Raw genomic sequence first — 18,160 nt, 5'->3', positions numbered from 1 at the left:
AAAAGAAAAGAAAAGAATTACTTAATACGCGATTCTCTCATAAATAACGACAGAAAAATTAATGAAATCTCTCGCGACATTCTAAACGAGTTTTGCAAAAGAAGAACACGGGCTCAGCCGGGATTTGAACCCGGGACCTCTCGCACCCAAAGCGAGAATCATACTCCTAGACCACTGAGCCGCTCGAAAGAATGTTGACTATTGTGCGATCATCCAGAATAAAGATTTCATTATCTGCATGGAAACGCATATTCACATCTTTACATTCGTAAAAACGACATTCAGAGTTTTTACTTACAGAAATTTACAAAAAAAAAAAAAAAATCAACTAAAAAAATCAACTAAAAAAAAACTCGGGCTCAGCCGGGATTTGAACCCGGGACCTCTCGCACCCAAAGCGAGAATCATACCCCTAGACCACTGAGCCACCTGCTCGGTTATCGATATATCGCTCTCAGGCAGAAGTAATACTGGGCCATTATTTGATCATTAACATTATTATGATACGCTAATGTGTGTGACAATATAAATTTTAGTAAAAATTAATGTAATTTTTTTTTTAATGTGATGTCGATAAAAATACTGAAAAACGTGAAGATACTTTCACTCGAATTTATCATGTTCCTTACATATTTTCGTAGTATACTATCCAAGAAGCTTATTATCACGAATATCATAAATCATTCGTACTCGAATGCACAAAGAGTGCACTCGATCCGTGATACATGAGTTTCACTTTAGATGCGCAATTTTGCAACGAGAATAGATCTCACAAATAACGGATCCTCTTGCCGAACGCGTCATATATCACTTTCCACTCAAGCATCAACTGTATGCTTGAAAAAATCAGGCGACTTATTCTCAGACTTCGTTACTCCGCCGAAGAAAACAGCTCCCTCCCTCACAGGCGCAGTCGACCTTTTCAACTATGACGGACGATCAAGAGCGTGGAATCGTCTGGACGTTCATTTTCGATGGACTGCAGCGTTTACACGACGGAGTAATTGAATCAATCTTCTGTGCGGTGTATACCGTGAATATATATGTGTGCGTGTTAGTTTGTGTGAGTGTAGGGCGTGTTAAAGTGTGAGTGTTAGGGCGTGTTAGAGGGTGTGTGTGCGTGTATTGGTACGTGTAGCTATTAGTTTGACGCGGAGGCCGAGCGTACATCTCAACAGGGGCAAGATAATTAACGCGAGTGCCCTTTGCGGATCGCCGACCTGACGAATAGCGCAGGCAGGTAACGTTCCACGCGACGAGTGCTCGGGATATTTTCCACGAACAGGCGCAGACATCGGAAAGAAATTACCTCCCTCTCTTAGGCGATCCCTGCGCGTTAACGCCCATCGGCGCGATAAATGCTTGGACACAGCCACGACGTTCTACTGCGATATTCATTCCCAAGCGAATTCGCGCTGAAGAGTGCACGCGTCTTGTGTGATGCGCCGAAAGATCACTGACCTTCCCGTCTGTTTCGTCATACAATTTTTTGCCGACAGCTCCGACGCGATAAGAAGCAATCGTCGGACGACGACGAGCCTGCAGTCTCTTCATGTTCTACATAACCGCGAAATATGTGTAGCCGCGTCGGTCGTAAATCAGTCGACGGGCGTGGACAGGTCCACCTGCGTTTAATATTTCTAAACGAAACTTGTGTTGAAAAAGAGAGGGGAGAAAGAGAGGCGAAGGGAAACAGCTATGGCTGTACTCGAGTCGAAATTTTGATCCTACTGTCGACCTCAATATTCCATTTAACGCTTGCTTTGATACGCTGAAGCCTGTGTCAACCCCCTTTTTAATCCTATTTCACCTACTGCTAGTTTTGTCAAGAGGCTTAATTTATTATTATTATTTGTGACATTTTATGTGTTTTCTGCCATTTAAGCTTAATCTGCAATGTGCTCTTTGCTTCTTGTTCTGTCTTTTTCTGGCTTAAGTCTTAAGTCAGAAAGACTTTGGATCAGAAAGAGACAAAGAGAAAGGAACAGCAAACAAAGAATACATTGTAGATCGAGCCTTACAGGCGCTAAGTCGGACTTCAGTTCCCGTGTGTATTGGAGATAGGCTGATTCTTCAGAATACACAGATGTTAGAAAGTTCAGGTTGAAAGTGGGGCTAAAATAGTCGGCTCGGATAGAAGCAATTTAATTGCGAGGCTTCCTTCACTCGATTATTTATCACGACACAATCTCGCGCGACGTGTATATTACGCTTGTACAGCGAAAGTCGCATAATGATCAGCCGGGGCTTGAAAGATCTACGAGTTATTAATGAAACGCGAATAGGTTCCAGGATGAAGTCATCTTACTTGGGATTTGGAATAAAGTCTCGTTAAGGGCTGACAAAACTATCGATCTCGGAGCGCACACGATGGCGACTCCAGACAGCGTTTCGCTCGCCGATGCATCTCAATTGCATTTTATGTCCAGAGCGACGACGGTCGGCGGAGCTTTTGTTGATAATAACGCTCGCACTTTGCTCGACTAAAATCTACGAGAACACGCGCGTGTTTGTCTCGCTCTCGCGCTGGACGCAGAAATAAACTCCGACGTTGCTGCGTATCAACGGTTGGAAAAGCGTTGTGCTCGGCGGGGGATGTGTTAATGAAACTGTGATAAAGAGAAGCGAACTTTGAACCGCGCTAAACCGAACGAGAGAACGGCAGAAATAATCGAATCGCTCGCGATAGTGCCTCAGCTAACGAATAAAGCGGACGACGTAATTAAGTTTCGCGCGGATCACGGGGCAAATGAGAATCTTATCGCGCGACATCCGACTGTGGCGAAACGACGGTGTAGTGCCCCGAGTCTGAGGGAGGATTCACATCTTGGGAAAAAGGGCAGATAATAGAAAGATAGAAGGCAATCAGAACTCGCGCTGGTGGTCAGATGGCGGTTGACAGTTTTTGCTGCTTTTTTATCAGCGCGAGTTTTGATTGGCTCCTGCCTTTCTGCCTTTCCGCCGAGATGTGAATCTTCCCTCAGGGTTGATCGTCGCCGTGTATTAACGCCGCGCACGTACGCGATCGCGATCGCGAAGTTTACCGGATGGTACACGCGGAGAACGTGTCGCAATCAACATGACCTTATTCCAAAGATGTCGGCGAGATAACCCGGCGCGACCGGGCGATTCTTGACTCGCCCTCTGCCCTATTTACCCGGATGTTCGGGTCATCGAGGTCGGAGGGGAAGGGCAAGCGGGGGGAAGGGATAACAATTGAAGCAACAAGAGCGAGTGCCACTTACTCTCGCTCCGCCGACTATAAATAGGCGTCCACCGTGGCTGGCTTCGTGCTCCAAAAGAGACAAAATTGAAAAATTGGCGTTTGTCGAGGGTCACGAGAATCATGAGAGGGAAAGAGAGAGATAGTTGCGGGTTGCAACGTCGGGATTACGACTGTCGGCAATCCCGATGATGATGGTGGTGTCGGAATGAGTGCGATCGATCGACGCTATTCGCCTCTACAAAGGACACATGCCTTTAAAAATCCGCAAAAAAATATAGGCCGGCGTTCATAATCGGATCTTATATTTAGGATCATCTTAATTTCACCTCTTCAGATGCTACGTAATAGCTAATAGAACGGTTCGTATAGTAACCGAAGATGAACTTAAGACGATCTCAAGTATAAGATCCCACTATGAATACCGCCCATAATCTCATCCTTGGCGAAATCCTCTTATGTTATGGTCTCGAGAAGATTCTTTTGAAGTCAAAAGGAAAGTATTCTAACACTCTGAAAAAAGAGTTCTAGTTGCTGTTTCCTACAATCCCATATTCTACACTGTGAGAAAAAAATCTAAGAAATAAAAGATACTTATTTGATGAGTGTTAATAACATATGCGTACTTATATAAAATATTTTTCAAATAAGAAGATACACGTTTTCTTAAAACTTTAGCTTTTCACGAAGTCATTAAGCGTTTGTGCAGAGAACACGCGCGATGGATATCTCCTTCTTATTTTCTGTGATCATTGCGATCATCATATGCGATCATTTCCGGAAGAGACGCGCAATTATCAAGATGCAACCTCGGCAATAAATTAGGATTCGTTGGGTGCGATATTCATCGGCTCTCGCGCGGCCCAGACATGCGGAAGCTGACGTATAACGCACATTAATATTACGCTTCTTACGTAAAGTGCTCGCGAGTGAGCCACGCGAATGCTGATTTCGTGTAGCGAAGAAGACGAAACGTTACAATGAGTCGCACGAAACGCTCTCGTTTCCGCGTGAAGACGAATCATCGCGCGCTGCTGAAGGAGGAACACGATAACGACGTATGCGCGCACGATCGCCGCAAGTGATCAAGTGTGGTTACAATTGCACAATTGCGCCACGATTTCACTCGCATTTATGAGTTCCGCGAGAATTCCTCGCGTGGAACTGGCGAGAAATGAAAATGATAAACACTGATTTCCAGGTTCGATCTTGATTTCACGCGGCCGATATTTCGCATAACGTTTGTTTCACGAGTCGTTCCCGTCGCGACCCGAAATAAAATCCTCCTCAGGGATCAAATCTGGTCAACGCGCCGCATTACGACTTGCCAGATGATTTCTAGATTGAACAGTAAAAAAGTAATGAAACGCCCGAAAAAAAACGCTTGCTGCCTCGTGATATCTCGTGTGTATTGTTGGCCTCTTTATTGCGTCCAATTGGTCGTTGCACGAGCTGAATCGTGAAAGAAGAACACGCGGAGTTGAAAATGGAAAAATGCGCAGCAGTGATCGCGGAGATTGACGGATAAAATCGGGAAAGAAAAACGAGACATCCGACTTTTTATTTTTGAAATATCACTTTCTTTTATGTATGACCTATGGGGGAGAATTGTGGCTCGTCGAGCTTCGCCGGCATGACGATCTAACCCGACTAGGTTTTACGTGAACGAAGGAGAAGCGCTGACGCGACTCTGGACGTGCGCCGTCCGGGAAAGGCTCGAACTTATTTTTTCCCATCCACGAAACGTCGCGAGTGCCGAAAAGTCGAGAAATCGGAGACACTAGTTGCTCGCGCGAGTCGCACCGCGCGTGTCAAGTTCGAGGCCGCGATTGATCTCTCCCCGTGTGGAGGACTTGTTAATCGAGTCCGGTTCGCGCCGACCTGCGTCGCTAATAGCATAAGCGAAGCCTCCACCTGACGTGATTACGTAATGAGCGTGGTCGATGGATAAAACGCGCACGACGACGACGACGACGACGGTGTGTGTGTGTGTGTGTGTGTGTGCGTCTATGAACGCGGAACGACGGAATAATTTGCCGTCAGGACGACGAAATTCTCGTCCTCGTTCACCGTCGAGATACTGCCGGAAGTTCGTTTATCTTCCATCGAGCGCAGATGGAAGATTGATACTAGACACGCTATGTTTTATTTTGTCGTTGGAAAATAAGATGGAACGATACGGAGGAAGAGAGGAGCTGGAGAGACGACCAAGTGGTCAACGAAAGGAACCCAACTGGAAAGATGGATGCCCAAAATGGCGACGTATAATCGAAACCTATAGCGCGATTGAAAGTGTACCCATTGAGTACCCACTCTCTTAAAGTGAATCAGTGAAACATCATTGAAAGCAGTAAATATACATTGATTTGCAGCTATAAGTACAGCAATGAAACTGCTCAGTGCTATACTTATAACTGATATCAGTGGCTATTCATTGATTCACTTTAAGAAAGTATCAAAAGCAACAGCGTCATTGAAAAACATCGCAGTAAGGACTCGACAACATCACTTTAGATAAACCAGGTGACTGATTGAGATCAATCTAATGAGAACCATGAGATAATTTCCAGTCGGGAAGCTTCTTTAACATCGGATACACCCTCCCTCTTACGAAATGACTGAGATCATTGCGATCTCAATAATATCCCCGTGTATCGCGGTGGTAACTGTCGATTCAACCGTGTAATCGTACCCACGAAGATTGGCCCATGTATGTGTGTGTGCGCGCGTGTTACGGTTCGCGGTTCAATAATGGAATACGTAATCGCGACTATTAGCGGGGCGATAGACTCCGGCGGAGATTGGTCCATGCATGATGCGTTCGCGTTACACTCGACACACCCTGTGCGAAGCCAGATCCCCGGGGAAACACGGGGCGAGGGGGGGGAGGTGGGAGGTGCGGAAGAAAACGAAGTCACGCGTTCGTACGAGAAGGAACGAGCAGCGGAAGTTGCGGGGGTACGGGGAGAGAAAATCACACTAACGAGGAAACTACGCCGCGAGAAACGATCCTTGTCTTCCCTCTCCCCTCCCGCCCCTCGTCCTCGTTGTCCGTTCGATCTCTCGTCGACGTGCGCGTCCGCCGCGGGTGAGAAATTCGCGCTCGCCGACAGATTTTCTCGGCCGGGGAAGATTGCCGACAATAAAAACGGCGCGTGGAAAACCAACCGGCTCGCAGCGGAGTGAGTAGATAACGACTTCGCGGATAAAGGAAGCTTCCTCCGCCGCGACGGCCTTGCTTCCGACGCTGTTGGCCTGTGCTTTCGTGTGCAAATTGGCGGAAAACTAATTAAGCCGCGATTTCCTCAGCGTAAGCATCAGCCTGCCGGCTCGAAGATTTAGCTAAGGCTTAGCCTTCGTCTTGTCAACGTTTATCTCTCCTGCGCGCAGAGAAAAAACACGGTGGTGGCAATTGTATAGGTGACAACTGTATGAGTCTTGTACGTAGAATTAATGTGTTTAATAAATCATTTCGTAATTATTGCAAGTAAAGCTGAACAGTTCTGAGAACTACTACTGTGTCCAAAAAGTAAGACCAGTTTTCCATTTAAATCGCGCGGGTAAACCGCACATCATAAATATTTTTTTTTTCTAAGTTGACAGCATTGTGACAGACATCTGTGACAAATTTCATGTCAAAACATTCATTACTTTTTGCTTTACGCTTGGTTTTGTACGACGCTAAAAGTGCATTCGGCGATTTTTACAATGTCTAATTATATTGAGCAAAGAAGTTGCATTAAATTTTGTTTGCGGAATGAAATTTCGGGTGCAGAAACGTTCAGGATGTTGCAGAAAGCCTTCGGGGACCATGCTTTGTCGGAAAGGAATGTTTACAAGTGGTATAAACAGTTCAAAGAAGGTCGTGAAAGTGTTGAAGACGAAGAGCGTTCCGGACGACCATCAACCTCTACCGATGAACAACACGTCAAGAAAATCGAAGAACTTGTGCTTGCTAATCGTCGAATGACTGTTAGAGACCTTGCTGATGCTGTTGGTATTTCGAAAGGATCTGCCAATACCATTTTGAATATTTTGGGCCTGAAACGTGTAAAATCTCGACTAGTGCCAAATGCACCTTCTCACACTGCACTCGTTCTTCGTGACTTTTTCGCCAAAAATTCGATCCATATCGTTCCACAACCACCGTATTCGCCTGATTTAGCACCGTGTGACTTCTGGCTATTTCCGAAACTCAAAAGACCACTGCGGGGAAATCGTTTTGAGACGATAGAAGAGATACAACGTGAATCGCTACGCGCTCTGAAAGCCATCTCGGAAGGCGACTTTAATTCTTGTTTCGAGGACTGGAAAATACGATGGCATAAGTGTATTGTGTCGGGAGGGGATTACTTTGAAGGCGACGAAATAGATTTGGAAGAATAAATAAATATTTTTTGAAATAAATAAAAACTGGTCTTACTTTTTGGACACAGTAGTATAATAATAACTGCGTAGTTTGTGCGACTAATCGGCTTCAGTTGCAATAACTACGAAAGAGTTCATTGAACCACGTACGAAAATTCAAGGAATTAACGCTCTCTGACAATCGAGCTCAAGGAGTTAATGACTAACAAAAGCCAATGTACGGATATTACGGTGCAGTGAATCAAGTCTACTCGAGTTATTCAGTGAAGTTTTAGGAAACCACTTAATATAATCCAATCCAAGGTTTGAATTGTATTAAATGATTTCTCTCCTAACATTTTAGTGGATAAATCGAGTGGACTTGATTCATTGCGCTGTAATATTCGCGCATTAGTTCTCAATGGCCCTTACTTCCCTCGAGTTAATAATCTGGTTCAATCGCGGGCTAAGTTACTGTTACTGTACACATTGTGTCGTCGAGTATAATATTGCACTCGATGCGACTCCTTCATCTTCTTCCCTGTCTCCGACGGTGTCGGTTTTTTCTATTTTTACACGCGTTTTATTCCGTTATTAAGACACTGTACACGACCCTGTTCTCCTCCTCCTCCTCCTCCTTTTGCTGCTCCTCCACATCGTTTCCTTTGATTCACCGATCGGTTTAATCGGTTTAATTGATCGAGCGCGTCTTATTACACAACGCGTCCTATAAATCACAATCATGCTCGAAAATCGCGCTTCTTCATAACGTCAGTTTGTTCGCGATGCGAGGGAGCAACGTCTTAATTAGAGGCGGGTTTCCGGATGGGCGCGACGGGAAGCTCTCCTACCCGAGAGCCAATTGAAGAAAGAGTTCAATCGGGAAAAATACGATCGAGGTGCGCGATTGCGAGCATCGAATGCGGAGCAGGAAGGAATGATTAATGGTGGCTCGCCAACGGAGCGACGCGTCTATGAGAGATCTGTAACGGAGTTACAGATCTCGAATCAGTTATGACTAATTCCGACGCGTAGCCCGCGGGAATATTTTCCTCCCATCGACTAATAGCAATTGCCTTTGCAGGCGGAATAACGACTTATTAGATAACTCCATCGATCGAATTAACGCCGAGCGTGGCATGTCGAACGCGATAACGAATGACTCATCTCTCGCGTTCGTGCATAATTGCAATGAGATTAATTTCAACTGTAGTGAGAGAAAAAAATATCAAAGAAATATTTATTCGGCGGTATACTAATAACATACTAATATATAAAATATTTTTTAGGAAAGAAAGTTTGCATTTTTTTAAACTTTTAGTAAATATTAGTACCCAATGAATAAGTATTTTTTTTTAGGTGTATGTATCTTTTCTCTTATAGTGTATGTATACGAGAGGAAGTTAATTTCATTAACAGTTTCATTAACAATTTTAGAAATGAAAGGCTCTGCTGAAGTCAGAGAAAATGGAAAAAATATTGAGTCTTTAAGAGCCAATCATAGCTTGGTTTTAGTGCTGTAAAATACAAAATATATCTGACTTGAATATTACATGAGATGAATATATGCTTATAAAGGGTCAGTATTTCTTAACTTCATTAATTTAATGAAATCGATAAGTTCGCCATAACTCCGAAATCGTTGAAGTCAACTTGAGCGGTTCCGAGTGACACTTCCTCATCCAGTATATGGCTTATCGATTTATCGATATTCGGGTATTACCGTAAGCATTCCTAAGTCACGGCTGCGACGCGACGACGACCGCGAGCGCGTAGCGGCTTGATCCAACGACCAAGAGACGCGAACCTAAGTAAAACGACCTTGCACAAACAGCGCGACGAACAGCGGCGGTGTCGACGACCGCTTGTTGTGTAGTATAGCTCGTGAGAGATGCAACCGGCAGCGCCTTTCTACAGCCTTGACTGCAACCTCCAGTTCGCGCGTTGCTCGCGCCGTGCACCAGCCTCGTCACGTGCGGGAGCGTGCATCCTGTGACAAGCGCGACAAAAGCGCGAACAATGCGTTCTCCCCGCTGATCTGCGCGTAATGAGTTGTCGATTAATAAGACGCATTGATGACTCCCTCTCTCTCTCTCTCTCTGTCCATCTATCTATCTATCCATCTATCTATCTACCTCTTTCTATCTTACTCTTTCTCTCCTCCCTTCCCTCCCTCTTTTTTGTATCTTTTTTTCTAAAAACGCAACGTGCGCCTATTGTACGCCTCTCGCGCGCACTCATTACCGCTCCGCTGGATAATAATACGTCGGCTAGTAATTTAACCTTGCGATAGAGAGCGCCGTGCGTTTGCGCGATGCGCGGCCACGGAAAATTTTGCGATAATTTTTGTGATAAACGGAATAATATAATATGTCGCGACAAGGACGACGGTGACGTCGACGACGAAGCTCGTCATGTTGCGTTTACGTTACTAATTTACGGCTCTTGGATTTACGCTCCTCGGTATTTCGACGCCAGATTTTTATATTTACTGCGCTGCGCAAGGCTTCTCATTACCGACGTCGCTGGCGTTAAATACCTTGTCATGTTTCATTATTATAATTGGATATTGAATAACAATTTACAATTATGATTCGATCGTTAGCGGAGAACTTAGCAGCCGCGTTGCGTATCGTTCGATCGGATTTTTGCTTAATTAAGGGAGGAATGACCGACTGCGTAATTAAACATACACGGAAGAGACGTTCGTGTGTGTCAAAAGCGTGAAAAGCGGGAGTCGGACGTCATGTGATTCGGTCACATTGCTTCCAGCGTGGAATTTGTAATTTATGGACGTCCAGGCTTTCGCGAAATTAAACACCCCTCGATAACGAAGGTATATCGGTATTGCGAAATAACGCAATCGTGTCACGCCCACCTCAAAACGAATCCCCTTGAGTTCAATTCGCACTCGCACACGTCTGTCTAACGAGAGCAAACACGAGGCTCAAAATGATTTCATGGCGCGCGGTTGATCTACTACCGCCGTTCGTTTTCACGGAGACGTTTCCAGCCGTGACGCGCGTAGCATTCGAGCGTCGCGACGCCTTCGTCGCGCGTGTGATTCGCGCGATACGGGCGATCCCTTCGTCGCGAGTCTGTCGCGAAAAGAAGAGAAGAAAGGAGCAGAGAAAGACGCAGCTCTAACGGGAGTATTTAGTCCGCGAAGTGAACTGCCTGTCCACACGCGAGCGCATGACGTGGACGGATGTCGGAGTGAATTGGCGCAATGACCATAACCGGGGCCCAACGTACCTTAATGCACGAGCATTTTTTTCCCCGCCCGTGTTAAGCTGGCCGCGGACGACCTCCGCGCTCGCCGATGAGAGACTCTCTCTCTCTCTCTCTCTCTCTCTCTCTCTCTCTCTCTCTCGGGACGGCTTGAAGAAGATTCGCTCGAAATCATGAAAAATCCAGCGACACGCGAGTCCATCATCATCGGAGCATTCGCGCGACTTTGCGTGTACTTGTCGCGTGTGTCATTCCTCACAATTAGTCCCTTCGCCCCGTTAACGAGTGAAATCCGGATACCGTGTTCGCGCGCTTGCTGATGCGGTTTCGACGTTGTCGATTTCCGACAACAACCCTCGCCTCGTTACAATCTCGCGCGAATCCCGTCGCGGAAAGAAAAGAGCTCGTAGAATTCACGTGTAATATGAATGTTGGCTGAATGTTTGGATGAGGCCTGCCGAAGATAAGCAGACTTTCTGGCTATTATAATGAGATATTCTGCACGAAAAAAATATTTTGGTTTGATTAATTGAATTTCTGATAAAGCGTGTGCCATTTCAGTCAAAGTTACCAGCAATCTGATTGAATTAATTCTGGTGAATAATAAGGTCAGAGCGCGCGATGTATCCATCCCATCGCGACGACCTTGCCTCCGTTTCCAGCGTGATATCGGCGGATTTTTCTGCCAACCCGAGGACGGTAATCTTCGGAGGATCCGTCGACGAGGATAATACGATCTCACGACTCCCCGGGGTGCGACCGCATCGCGGATAAGTAGGCGACTGTCTGGATTGACGTCGGCGACCCGGTGGTGATAAGTTTGACGCAAAACGGTTGCGAAGAGGTGACACGATGGCGACAACAGCAGCGACAGCAACGGCGTTATGTAGAGTCGCGCCGACAAAGAGACATTTAATGACGTCGCGATCGCGAGAACCGCGCTACGTACTTTTCACTCGTATTCCGCGGAGTGCGTTCGTTCCTTTCTTCCCTCGCTCGCAAACGACTCGTCGCGAACCGTACGTGCTCCGCAAGGCGGATGGCCTCCCCCGCGCGAATTATGCACGCGTGCACGTGGCCACGTGCGTCGTGCACTCTCAGGTGACATCGAGACGCCGGTCACGATCTTGCCGTCGCGTTACCGTCGAAGGACGAATTCGCGATCGGCTACGCCTGCTGCACTATGCAAAAACGATCAGTCGATGCGACTCGAATCAAATTGAAGCAACTCAATTGTGAAGGCTGCAAATGGCGAGCGGATAAATAACTGCAGCGGATTCTCTCGGCAGAAATTTCGTCTTTCCATGACACGCGGAAAAAGGTGAAGATTTCACTGTCACTAATCGCGATTCGCTGAAAAAACCTCTTTGCTGCTGCAACTGAAACTTTTGCTATTGTTGCTATTTTGCACCGGTTTCATAGCTAAGTATATGTCCACTAGTAGCTACACTTTTCGTAATGTGACCAAACCTCCCGTTTTTACCGAGACTGTCCCGGTTTTTCACCCCTTGTCCTAGATTTTTTCGACTGTTATTCGAGACACCGATTTGTCCCGGATTCGGTCAAACTGTCCTGGTTTATCTCGTTTCAGAGGATTTTTGAAATGCTTCTGACAAAAAGAAAAAGCTCCTCAAGGAAATTTAGTTACTCAGCTCTGCTAAGTGCAACAGTAGTACTTTTTCTTGATTTTAAGTAAAAATAACAACAATTTTATCTTAGCAATAGTTTCTAGTTTTACTGCATGCAGCATGCCTTCATCTTTGTTGAATTATTTTTCATATGTCTATAAATATAACATTGTTTCATATATATATATGTGCATGTATATATATATATATATGTGTGTACAATTTGCATTTATTCCCCTCCCCCTTACTCTACACATTTATGAAATGTCCCGGATTTGAGGCTGGAAAATTTGGTCACCTTACTTTTAGGTATCCATATGTTACAAGGAGATTTAACTACCACACACAGATTCTTGCTGCCACAGCTCTTTTTCCGTGCATTAAAACTACTAAAGTAGTCAAAATGAGAGATCCATTCCAATTTCTTATAAAAATTACTCAAACGTATAACGGTGCACTTTATATTCTCAACTCTTGGACCTTAAACGGAACTAGATAAAGTAAATAAAGATAACAAAAGAATATCTCAGTGATCGCCCAAATAAATGCGCGCTCAACAAAGAAAACGACTCGGAATTTCGTTCCCGATAAGGATCTGATGACATCATCGTTGTCATCGTCGTGCACATACCGAGTGGTATTCTCGCCGACGAACTGGGACTTCTCGGTGTTGAATGGAGTGCCGAACGTCATGACAGAGCAGACAGGCGGACGTCGCTGCGAGTCTCCGGTGTCCAGGGTGTTCTTATCAGCGGTGCGACCGCCGAAGAGCCCGGCTAGTCAGCTGACCGCGCGATGTTTCATCGCTTCGGCCAATGTGCGCATAACGGCGGGGATCTTGCCGTGTGCCGGCCGACTACTGTCCTCCTCCTTCTTCTTCTCCTCCCACGCGACCACGATCGGCACTTTTCTCACTTGTCTCTCGAGTTTAGCTCCCGGTGCGTGTATCTGTATATGTGTAAGTATGATGTGTGCGTGTCCTCGAGAGTTAATCGAGAGGACGCGTTCGCTCACCCGCTCCTCTTCACTTGTTCCTCTCTTTGCTTATTCCGGAGCCGCGGTGTGTCCAACGGGAACAAAGTGTGGAAGCTGATTTCTGGAACGATCCGGTTTGGTCGCAAACACACGAACGAACGACGCCGCGACGAGCTTCTCCTGGAATCCTCTCGTGCGTTCCTCTCGGGGAAAATGAGCGAGCGTCCCCGATTCGATTCGAAGAGCGGAATCGGAGAGTCCGCTCGGAGCCCGAGTCGCCTTCCTCTCGGCACGCGCACGAGGCGGACGCCTCTCCGATCCGTGCGTATATGTGTGTGTGTGTGTGTGTGTGTGTGTGTGTGTGTGTGTGTGTGTGTGTGCGGTAACGGTATATCGCGAGGAGACGTTCGGAGATTTACCGGAGCGAGCGAGCGAGGTGCAACGACCGGCTGATCGCGTTCGCCGTGGCGAGTTGTCGCGGCTCGAGTTGTCGAGCGCGAGCTGCTTCGCAACTTCGACCGGACGCGGCGTAACGACGCGTCTTCGTCGTCGTTTCGAGCTGGGTGTCGAATTGATGAGTATCCGACTCGAACTGTGCACGATCCGTCTCGATTTGGTTATCCTGGTTATCTGGCTGCGATTCAAGTCGCTCGTGTCAATTGACGTTCACGTTCAATTTCGTTAGCAGATACGCGCACGAACGTCTTCGTCGTCGTTTCGAGCTGGATGCCGAATTGATGAGTATCCGACTCGAACTATGCACGGTCTGTCTCGACCTGGTTATCTTGATTATCCGATCTCGATTCAAGCCGTTTGTGTCAATTGACATTCACGTTTGACTTCATTACCAGATGTAAGCGAGCGTCTTCGTCGTAGTTACGAGCTGGATGACGAACTGATGAGTATCCGACTCGAACTGTGCGCGGTCTGACTCGATCTGGTTATCCTGGTTATCTGATTTCGATTCAAGCCGTTTGTGTCAATTGACATTCACGTCTGACTTCATTACCAGATGCACGCGAGCGTCTTCGTCGTCGTTTCGAGCTGGATGACAAACTGATGAGTATCCGACTCGAACAGTGCACGCTCTGTCTCGATTTGGTTATCCTGATTATCTGGCTTTGATTCAAGTCGCTTGTATCAATTGACATCCACGTCCGATTTTGTTACCAGATGTACGCGAAAGTGTTCTCGCGTCAACGTCTCGCGTCGTGTGTCTCCCGATTCCTCCCAAAATAAGGTAACTTAATGTCGCGGCAGTAATCTTATGTCGCTCAAAAGGCCGTTAATTAAGCCTCAGAGCGCCGTTGATTAGATATTCGGAGGCTGCGTAACGACTTAACCACATCAGTCTACTGACTCGTCTTGGTATCACAGATATTCGCCTTCGCTTCAACTTGAGAACGTCTCTTAATCGCAGTACTAATTGCGATATCGCCTCGATTAGATCCGTCACTATTCAGCCTGCGATTTTGCGGACTCTCTGTCTTTCTGTCTCGCTGACCTATTTTATCCCGAGCTGGATTCCCGTCTCGCTATCGGGCCACGGAAGAGCGTAATCCTTTATTCAGCTCTCCAGCTCCTGGCTGCTGCCGTTCTCGATTCGATGCTGACGCGGAAATCGAGAAACGTCTCGTCCCGTTTCGTTATAACTGCTATTCAGACTTCCCGTCCGCACAGCATCCGCACTGCCTCGAACACCCACTCGCGCTCGAATATTTCGTTGTCGGAATAGCACTCTCTTCCTCGATTGATCTCGAGTTTCTCAGTCTTGCTGCAATATGTGCCTTCTGTTTCCCGTCAAATTACAGATTCTCCTCTCGTCTGCGCGCCAATTATCCCTGTCCTAGTCTCCCTCACAGTTCCCGATCAGACTCGATCTCGGGATCTGTGTCTGGTAACAAGAGCACCGCGTAGCACCGAATAATCCTCCTTGATCGCGCGCAATCTCCACCAGTGCTCGCGACTCGTCTCTCACGGTCGTGGTCGCGATTTTCGCCCAACAGGCTCACAGGATTCTCGCGCACTCGACGTCCGCCAACGATGACGACGGAGTGTCGCGCGGAGTGTTGTCGTCGCGATGAAACAGCGTCGTCGTCGTCGTTGTCGTCGGCTTCCACCTGCCGCGCGGCTATTCGCTCGCTCGCTCGCTCGCTCGCTCGCTCGCGCTCTCTCGGAGTAACGATCGCGCGCACGAAGCCGCGGCTAGGGATACGAGAGAATGAAGAGGAGAAAGAGAGAGAGAGAGAGAGAGAGAGAGAGAGAGCGAGGGGGAAGGGAGAAAGAGAGAGAGAGAGACACACACGCACACACACAGCGATGGGCAAGAGGGAGACAGAAGGAGAGCGGAGGGGAGAAAGAGAAGGAGCCGAGAGGGATCGACCGTGGCCGAAGTGCAGCGAAGAAGGTTGGCAGCAAGGCTGTACACACACCCGGGTACTACTGGTACGCGTCGCGCCTGGCACCCGACTGACTGCGAGGCGGCTGCGAGGATGAAGCCAGACGACGCGGACGTGGCTGACGCCGCGGACTCCGCCGCCCCCACCAGCCGCCACCTCCGACATCGTCATCACCACCCCCGGCGGCCAGGCGGATGGACAGACGGACGGACGGACGGGTGAAGCGGCCACAGCGCACAACGTTGTGTCCCAGCACCGCGGAACCATGCACGTAATAATATCTTCTTCAACCCTCAACGTCGTTGCATCGTTCCTCGACTTCCGCCTCTGAGCGAGCGCGACGAGGGACGTGTGTCGGTTAAATTATAAAGTGACGTATGGACAGACACGTGAGAGAGCGAGCGAGCGAGCGAGCGAGACACGTCGCGACACCCCTGTTCCGTTTCCCGAGATATCGTCGTCGTTTTTCAGCCCTCCACGTTTGCTGATCTCCCGAAATAATTGGCGGATATGGTTATGTCGACACTCGTATCCGCGAGCTGCAACGATCTGCTGTGCAGACGCGTCGATCCGGAGTGAAATGACTGTCCTAGACGGATAATATGATTCTGTGTTTTAGGGAAAACACACGAACTGAGAGTTTCTGCTAATGAAAGTAGCGCCTGACGATAAAATCCAATATCTTTGCAATACGCTACAGAGGAAAACGGATAAAAAATTTGATAAATACACTGAAGGAGAAGTCGGGTAATAAAAGTGTGAGGGAGAACACACGACTGATAGTTCCTAATAGTAAAAATAGTACATATGATCTTACTTCATATTAGATAATATCTTTGTAACACATACTGAAAAAGAAATCGGGCAAAAAGGGACCAAGTATCAAGGTTACGTGAATGTGTTGCGTAAACTGCGACCAAATGAAATACCAAAAAAAAAATCGAGTCAATTTTTTCGAGGGAGCTCGTTTTACACAAACAAGAGAGAAACGCCGAAACCCTGATGAAAGAATTAGAACAGTTAGTTCGTCAACAGAAAAAAAACCCGCGCAATCGACGTTCGTTTAACCCCGTTCGAGTTGTTTCAACTGATCCTTTCTACAGAGTAACAGATAGCGCGTTGGACGGGAAATACGCGTATCAACGGTATCTGACGATAAAACTAGTATCTACTGTGAATATCCGATATAACAAATAACGTATCTCGAATGCGTGCACAACGTATTATGCATAGCTCTCTAATTTCGCGATTTACAACGGATCATCGAAGCGGGGAGGGCGCGCATTTATGCCGACATCGACGTATTTGTAAAACGGATTTTCCGCGGATTTTACGCGAACACACCGGCGTGCTGTCGAGCGCTCCCGTTGTCCGCTCGGACACGATTATGCGAGCACGTTCGGTTTACGGATACGACAACGACGTCACCGGAATAAGCGAACACCTGTTTGCTCGTATAATAGCGACACTGTCGGTCGCGAGCTTTCAGCTCCGTAGAAGCGTCGATATACCGCGCGCGTTCAGGGCGCGTTTAAATGAAAATAAGTTACGCTCGTGGGACGCGAAAAGTTACGTAAAGTACGACACCAGCGCGGTGACATCGTGTGTCAACGCCATTTCGCCGTATTTATTATTCCATCGGAGCTGGACGCGTACAACTCGGCCCTTCCCACCCAAGCTCATTGATTAACGATAAATGAGCCACGCTCGGAGAGCAATGGCTGAAAGATTCATGTCCAGCGACACACACACACACACACACACACACACACACACACACACACACACCTGCCAGCGACGTCATCGTTTCGACGTCGTCGATCGGTGTCGCGTTTGCATCAATGCCGTCAGAGCGAATGAAAGTTTGCAGATGCGTCGGGAGAAAGAATTTTCCCGTCTTCACGCGAAATTCAGTTCACACAGCCGCGAGATCTATCCCAACTCCGTTAACCCCTTCCTCGCTGCCGATCACGAGAATTCTCGTCGTCGTCGAGTGAAGGAGTTGAGCGCACTCGCGGCCGATTATTTCAAGCGGAGAGGCGATCGTGACTGATCTCGCGTCGCTCGGCAAAATAATACTGTGTCTCCTCGAGGAAATCCCGAGTTGGAACTTTTGGCTCGGAAACGAACGATCCGAGCCCCCAGACGACCAAGGCACGGGCCAAGATAAATCAGAGCGAACATGGTACTTGTGACGCAACGCGGCTGTGGGATCCGTCGGGTGTCCGACGTCACGCTATTATTTTCAACTCTCGATATAGAACCTGCCGAAGCCTGACCTATCCCTGAGACACCGAGATATTTCCAAACGGATGGATTACAGATCGATAACACGAGCTCTCTTTCTCTCTCTCTCT

The 18,160-nt window shown here is 47.4% G+C and overlaps 1 protein-coding gene and 2 non-coding genes across 8 annotated transcripts in view; all 3 read right to left on the bottom strand.

Moving 5' to 3' along the window:
* The window catches only part of LOC116843039, a 73,490-nt gene that overhangs the window by 33,007 nt on the left and 22,323 nt on the right, over positions 1-18,160 (bottom strand). Inside the window, exons 1-2 of one of the 6 annotated variants that reach the window (XM_032813061.1) lie at positions 17,592-18,106; positions 13,061-15,609 (exon numbers count right to left, since the gene is read on the bottom strand). The exons of 3 other annotated variants lie outside the window; for them this stretch is intronic. In XM_032813061.1, the coding sequence (XP_032668952.1) occupies positions 13,061-13,122 (62 nt within the window). In that variant the 5' untranslated portion in view covers positions 13,123-15,609; positions 17,592-18,106. Of the gene's footprint in view, positions 1-13,060; positions 15,918-17,591; positions 18,111-18,160 lie in introns of those variants that run through there. 2 more of the 6 variants (XM_032813073.1, XM_032813053.1) reach the window with 2 other exon arrangements.
* On the bottom strand, positions 110-181 carry Trnap-ugg. Its single transcript has one exon. It is a non-coding gene; the product is annotated as a tRNA-Pro (tRNA).
* On the bottom strand, positions 356-427 carry Trnap-ugg. The gene has a single exon. It is a non-coding gene; the product is annotated as a tRNA-Pro (tRNA).

The sequence above is a fragment of the Odontomachus brunneus genome, unplaced genomic scaffold (genome assembly GCF_010583005.1).
Source record: "Odontomachus brunneus isolate Ranch 3 - 2012 unplaced genomic scaffold, Obru_v1 Obru_scaffold_002, whole genome shotgun sequence".
NCBI lineage: Eukaryota > Metazoa > Arthropoda > Insecta > Hymenoptera > Formicidae > Odontomachus > Odontomachus brunneus.
Note: the sequence above shows the minus strand (reverse complement) of the source record. Positions and strands in the feature narration are given on the sequence as shown.